The following is a 10620-nucleotide window of genomic DNA, read 5'->3' as shown; positions in this document are numbered from 1 at the left end:
AAGTGCTGGGATTACAGGTGTGAGCCACTGCACCTGGCCTTTTTTTTGAAATGGAGTCTCCCTCTGTTGCCAGGCTGGAGTGCAGTGGTGCCATCTCGGTTCACTGCAGCCTCCACCCCCTGAGTTCAAGTGATTCTTCTGTCTCAGCCTCCCAAGTAGGTGGGACTACAGGCGTGCGCCACCACGCCCAGCTAATTTTTGTATTTTTAGTAGAGACAGTGTTTCACCATGTTGGCCAAGATGGGCTCAATCTCCTGACCTCATGATCTGCCCACCTCGGCCTCCCAAAGTGCTGGGATTATGGGTGTGAGCCACCACGCCCAGCCCTTCAATATTTTTAAAGATTATGTAAAGAAAAGCATAGCTTCTACACACAGTTCAGGAATCAGAGCCCTGAGTGAAATGGAGTATAAGGCTGATGGAAGGTTGCCCCTGGCTTGAAGGATCATCTTGCTAAATTACCAGAGTCTGTTTTGCATCTGGAAGAGTCATGTTCCCCGTCTCAGAGAGAACCTGGAGTCCCGGCCACACCTTCTGAGCTTCTGTCATTAAGATTCTGTGTGGTGTGTAAGCGACTGGGAGTAAATGTGAAAACAGTCCTGCCAACTACCTTCTCTGCCCCCTCACCACTCACTTCACTTCCCTCATCCCGATCCTCACCCCAGAAAGTCAATATTAAGCTTCCCTTTGGAGGAACCCCTCTTCTTTCTTTTTTTTAACCAGTTTTTTTTTTTTTTCTCTGAAGCAGTATCAAACATTAGAACAAATTCACCCACACACAATGATGGCCTCTAAATATGTGAAGATCATGTTGGTCTCCATGAGAGGGTTGCTTTGTTTCAGACTAAACCAAATCAGGTCCTTGTGTGATATTTCCCAAGCCTCTCTTTATCCTGCCAACCCTCCTTGGAGGTCATACTCGGAATTGTCAAGGATCACTTAATAGGCAGTGCCTGGAGTCAACACTGGCCCTGTGTTCTGGCCACAAACACACACTATAACTCTGCTGAGTCTGCAAAGAGTGTTCAAGGGGCATGTGTGTCCTTAGCTGCTTGTGCAGCGTCTCAGCCTGCAGTGTCGGACTCAAACCCAGAGCTGTGTCAAATGAGTCGCTGTTAGATCAGCACTCCCCTCTGCTGCACTTGTGCACTGGCTGGGGCACTAGGTTACTGGTGCTAATCATGCTCAGCCAGCTAGGAGACTCAGGTCAGTGCCCATCTGTGCTGCCACCTGCAGGGCCCTGGCAGTGAGGTCTGGAGAAGGAAGAGAAGGGGCAGGGAACCCCACACGTTTTGCTGGTCATTTCCCATCCTGGCCCTGTCACGGGAACCCCCTCCTTCCACCTCCATTACCCACTTTAGGCAGAAACATATCTCATTCTTTCTTCTTTTCTCCAAGAATCTTCCCCCAAAATCTTGGCATCTCTTACAGCACATCTGTACCTTTGCTATATCTGTGGGCCTTGTTCTTCCTGTAGGACTCCTCTTGGAAAGCTAATTCCCCCTGACATTAGAGAATTTTATCAAATTGCTGAGTATCCCCCCTTCCCTCTCACAGACCCCATGGCATGCTCAGATCATAGTAGAAGACATTTCCTCTGCTGCCAAACCCATGGCACTCTGAGGCTGACCATGTCCCCCTCATCCCCTCAGCTGTCTTCTCTTTGCTGCTATTACCATGTTCCAAGCAGACTTTGGAGCATCTCCCCCACAGCAGCATGGACTTTGGCAGATTTCTTGGGGACCAGCGATGTCCTAACCTGTTTGTTTTTCCAGGGCTGATGTTTGCAGGTTTTTTTTTTTTTTTTTTTTTTTTGAACCAAAGCAGAAATTATCCTGTATCCTTATGCAATTCTTCCGGCAGGCTCCAACAGATAAATAAAGCCCACCACCCTCCATGAGTCTACCTTTCCCAGCAGAGCACCTGGGTTGGTCCCAAAGCCTCCAGCCACCTGCACACCTGCCAGGGCCTCTCTGGGGCAGCCATGAAGTCCCTTGTCCTGCTCCTTTGTCTTGCTCGGCTCTGGGGCTGCCACTCAGTCCCACATGGCCCAGGGCTGATTTATAGACAACCGAACTGCGATGATCCAGAAACTGAGGAAGCAGCTCTGGTGGCTATAGACTACATCAATCAAAACTTTCCTTGGGGATACAAACACACCTTGAACCAGATTGATGAAGTGAAGGTGTGGCCTCGGGTAAGTGGACCTGCTGTGTATGAGCTGAAATAATTTGTATGTGGAACTCAACCAGGTGCCTCAAAAGATCACCATCTCCCAGTGCAAATGAAACCACAGAGGAGTAAATTCTTTGATTTCTTCCCAGGAGTGAGGGAAGGGGCAGGCAGAGACCAAGAGAGGAGACATTCTGTACAGCAGTCATGGGTCTCAGGAGGGAGCTGGGTAGGGTGTGGGGTGGTGTGCAGAAGAAAAAGTGCTTCAATGGTAGTTTGCAGATCACAGGTGGAAAGTGTAACTTGCTGGAAAAACTAGGACCCAAGAAACCAGCTCCTGGTTGCCACGTTACCACTGGCTGAAAATCACGTATCTGTCTTTGGTTTGGTTTCTCTCTGACAAAGACTGAGAATGAATAAAACTAGCATCTGGCAGATGCCTACTATATGCCAGGCCCATTCACATAGATTATCTCATTTACTGTTTCCCAGTCCTGCCTCCTGGTGCTGTGTGGTGCGTATATTGTTCTTGTCTTACACAAGAGGAAACCAAGGCTCTGTTGTGTGTGTGTGTGTGTGTGTGTGTGTGTGTGTGTGTGTGTGTGTGTTTTGGTCCAAGATCATATAATTACTAAGTCTTCAGGCTGGGATTTGATTCCAGATCTGTGTTCCTTCTTCTATACAAACTGCCTCCCTAAGAGAGTTGCCCACATCCCAGAGAGAGGTCTTGGCATAAACAGGATTCACCTCCTCACACGCTAGACAGGAAACCAACACAACCTGAAGCCAGTGACAAGAAAAGTCAAGCTGGAAATATGCCTCGGGGATCAGTAAAGAGATTTGGAGAGGTGGGAAGAAGCTGTCTGTCTACTGCCTGTTTTGAAATTAGATTTTATTTCTGATGAATGACAATTCTTTCAGCAAATATGTATTACAAGCCTTCCTTGGACAAGAACCAGAGATATTAGGATGAACCATATAAAACTGCCATTTTTCTATATCTAAAGCAACCAAATATTGACTGTTTTAATGGTTCAACCTAATACAATGGTGAAAAAGGCATAATATGTGCCCACAAGAGTTTACAATCTAGGTTGGAAAATAAGGTCAACAACAGGAAGCCTGGACCGGCTGACAACTGCCATCCATCTCACAAAGAGACAAAATATTTGAAATCAGGGTTGCTCTGGATGGATTTTAAGAGTGCTGCAGCCATATTAAAGCACAATGGTGGTTAGGAGGAAACGCTGATCAATTCAGGGGAAATGAACACGCAACATGCACATCTGAGGGAACAGGAAATAATGAATGGGCATTGTGACTTTCACTAAAGGCAGAGCCTCAGAGTTGGGTTCCTTGAGAAACTCAGGTGTACCCAGTTCCTGTTCTTCAGAGCTGTGGACGCTTTCAGGCAGTCACTCTGCACACACCTGGACATCATAAAAATGCAGAGCTTCTCCCAGGGGAGGAGATGCTGAGGCTTCAGGTATTAGTGAGTCAGGCAGAACCAATGAGAGGCAAGCAGAGCTGGGCTGAGAGAAGAAAAGGCATACTTGTACCTTCTGGATTTTTCAGGCTTCGAAGACAGGATACAAAAACAGGTGAACTGACAAGAGCATCTCCAACGATTGTTGCAAGCTCCCTCATGTCTGCACTAGTGATACCCAGTTTCCTGTCAGAGGGAGACTCGCCCTTCCCCATTACCGCCAGCAGGGGGAAGTAGAGAGCGGCATCGTTGCATGCCGGCACCTGCGGCACAAGCCGAGACAAAGGAAAAGCCAAGGACAGCAGCAGCAAAACCCTCTAGGAGGGAAAAGAAAATGGAGGAAGGAAGGAAAATAATAAAAGGAAGAAAGAAAGAAGGAGAGAGAGGGATAGATAAGACTAAAAAAAAAAGACAATAAGATATTACCCTACACAATCTTATTTTGCAGCTTATCTGAGAAAAATCCAAACCTGGATTTTCCAAAGCAATGCTTGAAGAGTGAAATCTTAAAAATAATAAATAAATAATAAATACAAATAAGCGTTAATACTCATTTGTAGTTTCCAAATAGGGCTCAGAGTGAGGGCTGTGGCTCCATCGACTTGTTCAAGCTCAGGACCTCCTCTGCTTTGCCAGCATCGTCTGGTGCTCCCGTAATCGACAGACGAAGACCAGACAAGCCCTGGTCATTGTCCTGCCCACGGGCCAGTTCAGAGCTAGACGGAGTTGCAGACTGACAGTAAGAATGACATTTCCCTCGCCTCTCCAAAAGGGGCGTGTGCTCAAGCCCAGTGAGGGCGCACACCGTGGCCCACACCACAGGATCACGGGAATGGGCTGCTCACGGCTTCACTCTTTGTCTCCACAGCGGCCCTTTGGAGAGATGTTTGAGATTGAAATAGACACCCTGGAGACCACCTGCCATGTGCTGGACCCCACCCCTGTGGCACAATGCAGCGTGAGGCAGCTGAAGGAGCATGTGAGTACCCTTCTTAGGGTGGCTGTGGGTGGTCCTTCGGCCAGCTCCACCGATTCACCCAGCTTCTCAACCTGCCTTCTTGGCTAGCCAGGGTACAGATTCTAAAATTGCCATTTGTGGCGGAGTGCGGTGGCTCATACCTATGATCCCAGCACTTTGGGAGGCCGAGGCAGGTGGATCACCTGAGGTCAGGAGTTCCAGACCAGCCTGGTCAGCAGGGTGAAACCCCGTCTCTACTAAAAGTACAAAAATTAGCTGGGCGTGGTGACGGGCACCTGTAAATCCCAGCTACTCAGGAGACTGAGGCAGGAGAATCGCTTGAACCCGGGAGGCAGAGGTTGCAGTGAGCCAAGATCCTGCTATTGCACTCCAGCCTGGGCAACAACAGCAAATCTCTACCTCAAAATAATAATAATCATCATCATAAATAAAATTGCCATTTGATGCCAGCTGCCCTGAGGCTGATTTTTACAAGCGTTTAACTATATTGTTGTATCCCTGAAAGCAGAGAGTGCCACGTTTCAGTATTACCCAAAGAAGGCGATTTTGCAAGGGTCACCTTTGACAGCCATGCCTGGAGGAAGCCTTCCCGGGGTGCGAAGGGGAAGGGCAGCCATCGTCACGTGGGTTTCTTTCTCCAGGCTGTCGAAGGAGACTGTGATTTCCAGTTGTTGAAAGTAAATGGCAAGTTTTCCGTGGCGTACGCAAAATGTGATTCCAGTCCAGGTACAGATGACTATTCTTATTCTTATTTTTTCCTTGTAGAGAAAGTGGGGAAAGGATCTCAATGATTTTCAACCTAAGTAGTTCTAGCTGCTTTGTCAGTGAGGAAAAGTAGAAGCCAAATTTCCTGGGTTCTGGGATTTTAAAATTGTGTTTTAAGAAGCTGCTCTTGGCCTGGTGCGGTGGCTCATGCCTGTAATCCACCCACCCGAGGCGGGTGGATCACCTGAGGTCAGGAGTTCCAGACCAGTCTGGCTCACATGGTGAACCCCCCATCTCTACTAAAAATATAAAAATTAGCTGGATGTGGTGGTGGTGCTTGCCTGTAATCCCAGCTACTAGGGAGGCTGGAGCAGGAGAATCGCTTGAACCTGGGAGGCAGAGGTGGCAGTGGGCCGAGATCGCGCCACTGCATTCCAGCCTGGGTGACACAGAGTGAGATCGTCTCAGAAAAATACAAAGAAGTTATTGTTATTGGAGGTGAAAATTGCCCCGTGATGATAAGGGCTCCTGCAGGAATGTCAGCATGGCACGAGCTGTTTGAAGGTTTAGTAAGAAGCAGTGAAAGTGCCTGAAGCCATTTGGGGCGTGCCTTAGCCCTTGCTAACCAGCAGAGCTGGGGCGATGCCACGGAGACTGGCTGCCCATATCCGGGTTTCCTCTCTCCGAGCAGACTCGGCCGAAGACGTGCGCAAAGTGTGCCAAGACTGCCCCCTGCTGGCCCCGCTGAACGACACCAGGGTGGTGCACGCCGCGGAAGCTGCCCTGACCGCCTTCAACGCCCAAAACAACGGCTCCAATTTTCAGCTGGAGGAAATTTCCCGGGCTCAACTTGTGGTAAAGACTGAGATTCTTTTGACAGGTTGGGCAATTCGGTGGCACTTCGGGAATGTACTGCACGTGGTGGATCGGGAGGGAGGGAAGAACAGGTGCAGGGGCAGGGATAAGAAAGCAAGGAGAGGGTTGTTTGGAGAGGGAAGAAAGCATCCTAAGGGGTATCAGGTCCCTGAGTGTCATGAGGACCCCCCAACACCCTCGGCTCCTCCCCCATGCTGAGCCACTGTAACATCCAGCAGCCACAGTTGCAGGCAGGTACATCCCCACTCCCTCAGTTCCAGCTAAAACCAAAGCTCGGTGTCAGCGGGTAGAGGTTCCCACGTCGGCCAGAAGCACTCTCTGTAAATTCGCTGGGCTCCATCATCACCCATCTCTGCTGAACATCTGCCACAGACTCGTAATTAATACTCACTTGTACTGACGAGCTTATAATGGCAAGATCCTAAAATGCCTTTCGAATCACTGGAGAAAACATCTCATTGTACTGTGGGTGGCTTAGCACATTTGAATGCAACAGAATTCAAATGTTTAAGAAAATGTATTCTGGATATCAGCCATGGCCATACTTGGAAATACACTAGTATAGATGGCAATTCTATTAATCAGATATGTGATTCTCAGAACATCCCCACCCCAGACTAGACCAAATAACAGATATTTTATTGTGTCCATATGCTGCAACTACTATAAGAAAAAAAAGCTCAAGTGATATCTTCCATACTTTCATCTAAATCTTTTCATTTGAATCTGCTCTATGAAGTAGGTGGAAGAGGTATTAATCTCTTCACTTTCCCACCCTATCTTGGAGTAACCTGAACCTTGGGTCTCGAGTGCAGCCCAAGAGCGAGGGCTGTGGGGAGGAAGGGTTCCCACTCCTATCAGTCTAAGGCTGGCTTTCTGATTCCTGTTTCCTATCTGCAAACTCACCTCCAACCTGAAGGATCTGTGATGAATACTTGCCCCTCCTACAAGGAAGACACAATCCATATCTCTAAAGTACAAGCACTTCAGAACACAACCCCATAGCGACCGCCCTATGTAAGCCATTGAGGGACATGCCTTCTGGGACCACGCATGGTCTGCATGAATGGCGCTCCCCGAAGGAGGCTACTTCCCCCTCTCCTTCTCTGCCGTTTTCATTCTAAGTCATGTTTCCTCAAGAGCATTTTCACATACTCTTCTCAGCCCCTCCCACCTTCTACGTATGTGGAGTTTACAATATCTGGCACTGACTGTGTTGCTAAAGAGGCCACAGAAGCAGCCAACTGCAACCTGCTGGCAAAAAAGGTGAGTGGGCTGGGACCTTCGGGTGTTACCACTCAGAGCTGTTTGTGGAACAGAACATCCTTGGGAAGTTTGTATCTTGGGGCTGCAGACAGAGAATAACAGTGCAAATGCCCTCTCCCTGTGTATTATGGCAGGTCTTTCCTTAGGGTGTCACCCCACCCCTTTAAAAGCCATCACCAAGTCATCTCACCCACTGCAAGCACATGGAGTTAGGAGAAAGACATATTTCCTAATGAAGCCAAGTCAAGTCACGCCCAGCCACTGGGAGTGTGACGTGCACATTTTCTAGGCATATAACTCTGATATGAAACTTTCAAGTCCTTGAGCTGATAATGTACACTTCTAGGATTTTAGTCTAAAGAAATCATCAGTGGCTGGGGTGGTGGCTCACGCCTGTAATTCCAGCACTATGGGAGGCCAAGATGGGTGGATCATGAGGTCAGGAGATCGAGACCATCTTGGCTAACACGGTGAAATCCCGTCTCTACTAAAAATACAAAAAAATTAGCCAGGCGTGGTGGTGGACACCTGTAGTCCCAGCTACTCGGGTGGCTGAGGCAGGAGAATGGTGTGAACCTGGGAGGTGGAGGTTGCAGTGAACTGAGATCGCACCACTGCGCTTCAGCCTGGACAACAGAGTGAGACTCTGTCAAAAAAAAAGAAATCGTCAGTGACATTTGACAGAATATATCTATAAAAATGATTTATTATAGATACAAAGAGACCAAAAAAGAGAGATCTGTATGTCCAACAGGAAGGTGTCATTGAATAATACATGCACATCAGTAAATAGAAATTGTCCAGATGCTAAAAATTGTGTTTTCAAAGAATAATGAATGATATGAGAAAATGCTATTGTGGCAAGTGAAAAAACACAGAATACAACATCGTATAGTCACAATGATCTCAATTTTTAAATCATATTTAATAGTATTTTAAAATAAGAAAGAAATGCATCAATGTTAACCCTCATTCTTTCCAGGTCACCACCAGAAAGGGATTATGGGTAATCTCTCACTCTCAAAGTATTTCTGTATTTCCATATTATATATAGAATCATATACCTTCCACAAGCAGAAACTATAACTTTAAGGAAAATGGTTTCTCAAACTAATTTAAGGTTGGAGTGTCAATGAAATTGAGGGGGGGATCCATTTTTTAAATCAGCTAAAATAACTCCTCTTTCTCTGTGGGCAGCAATATGGCTTTTGTAAGGCAACGCTCAATGAGAAGCTTGGTGGAGAAGAAGTTGCAGTGACCTGCACAGTGTTCCAAACACAGGTAACAGCTCCATGAATATTCTTGCCTGCACCTTCAGAATACAATGACCTCTTCAGATTTATGCAGTGCAGTGGTGATGACAGGACATTTACTCTCCTGCACTTCCCAACCTCACAGTATGAAATAAGACTAGGGTATGTGGAATCATCAACAAATGGAAGGATATTTTAGCTATGCCTTTCCCTCCCATGAACTAGTGACTACAGGGAAGAACCACCTTACTGTGTAGTTGACAAAGCCACCTTTTTATTTGTGGGAAGTGGGAGTGGTTTTCTGAGTTGCAGAGACCAGGTGGCCAGATCTACCTGGCAGCCCCCACTGGCTGCAGCTTCAGATGACAAAGAGGGTGGCACTGCTGGGCTAGGGTGAGCCATAGGTGGGGTGCATTTACTCATGGGACATATGTGTGCAAGTCCACCATCACCGAGGCAATCCTGGCCAGGGCCAGGATAGGCCAGTCACCCCTCCTTGTAACCTTGATGACAATCCCCTGTACTTAGGTAGGTCCTTTCTTGCTAGACTCTTGGCAAATAAAAATGTATAATGTGATGAAATTGGGTGCCAGTGCCACCTGGACCTGTGGGTGGTCTTGAGTGGGAGGAGGAAGCAAACTAACTGAAGGAAATGGTCCTTTTTCCAGACTGCGACCTCACAGCCCCAACCAGAAGGTGCCAATGAAGCAGTCCCCACCCCCATGGTGGATGCAGATGCACCTGTGTCCTCTCCAGTTGGCGCACCTGGACCCCTTCCATCTGGCTCACCCATATACACCGGTGTGTTAGCGGCGGCTCCCCCAGTGCTCCCGTTGCACCGGGCACACTACGACCTGCGCCACATCTTCATGGGTGTGGTCTCATTGGGGTCCCCCTCAGGAGAAGCGTTGCACCCCCAGAAAATACGCTCAGTGGTGCAGCCTAGTGTTGGTGCTGCTGCCGGGCCAGTGGTTCCTCCATGTCCGGGGAGGGTCAGACACTTCAAGGTCTAGGCTAGACATGGCAGAGATGAGGAGGTTTGGCAGAGAAAACATAGCCACCATTTTGTCCAAGCCTGGGCATGGGTGGGGGGCCTTGTCTGCTGACCACTCAAGTGTCACATGTGATCTACATTAATATCAAGTCTTGAATCCCTACTTCCTGTCATTCCTCACAGGACAGAAGCAGAGGGGATGGTGGTTATGTTTGACAGAAGGCATTAGGTTGACAACGTGTCATGATTTTGATGGTAAGCCACCATGATTGTGTTCTCTGCCTCTGGCTGACCTTATGAAAACTATTGCAACTGTGACTTTGAAAGGTGCTCTTGCTAAGCTTATATGTGCCTGTTAATAAAAGTGCCTGAAATACCTTCCTAATAAAGAAGGTTCTAAGCTGAGTGTGGTCATGCTTATTGCTGACTTCATCCCAGTTCCCCTCACATGCATAGCCTTTTATCCCAACAACCACACAGTGTCCCTAATCAAAACCAAAGTGAAAATAGAACCAAAAGAGAACAAAAACCTGCTGTATTGCCAGATACAGGAAAAAGTGAGACTAGGATCTTCCCACAACTCATAAGATATGAGCCCTTTTTTTTTGAGACGGAGTCTCACTCTGTGGCCCAGGCTGGAGTGCAGTGGCACGATCTCAGCTCACTGCAACCTCCGCCTCCCAAGTTCAGACGATTCCCCTGCCTCAGCCTCCTGAGTAGCTGGTACTACAGGCGCGCATGACCACATCCAGCTGATTTTTTTGTATTTTAGTAGAGATGGGGTTTCACCATGTTGGCCAGGATGTCCTCCATCTCCTGACCTCGTGATCCACCTGCCTCACCTCCCAAAGTGCTGGAATTACAGGCGTGAGCCACTGCGCCCGGCTTT

The 10620-nt window shown here is 47.9% G+C and overlaps 1 protein-coding gene across 2 annotated transcripts; it reads left to right on the top strand.

Moving 5' to 3' along the window:
* Nucleotides 1-1761: 1761 nt before the first annotated feature.
* On the top strand, nucleotides 1762-10136 carry AHSG (alpha-2-HS-glycoprotein). 2 transcript variants are annotated; one of them, XM_011953359.1, is made up of 7 exons: nucleotides 1762-2197; nucleotides 4527-4637; nucleotides 5279-5363; nucleotides 6034-6197; nucleotides 7383-7484; nucleotides 8682-8765; nucleotides 9406-10136. In XM_011953359.1, exons 1-7 carry the CDS (start codon nucleotides 1985-1987, stop codon nucleotides 9748-9750), a joined length of 1104 nt encoding a protein of 367 aa, XP_011808749.1. In that variant the 5' UTR covers nucleotides 1762-1984; the 3' UTR covers nucleotides 9751-10136. The 2 variants fall into 2 exon arrangements, with proteins under 2 accessions (XP_011808749.1, XP_011808748.1); XM_011953358.1 differs by having other exon boundaries at nucleotides 6031-6197.
* The last annotated feature ends 484 nt before the right edge of the window (nucleotides 10137-10620 follow it).

This window comes from Colobus angolensis, unplaced genomic scaffold (assembly GCF_000951035.1).
Source record: "Colobus angolensis palliatus isolate OR3802 unplaced genomic scaffold, Cang.pa_1.0 Scaffold36, whole genome shotgun sequence".
Lineage (NCBI taxonomy): Eukaryota > Metazoa > Chordata > Mammalia > Primates > Cercopithecidae > Colobus > Colobus angolensis.
Note: the sequence above shows the minus strand (reverse complement) of the source record. Positions and strands in the feature narration are given on the sequence as shown.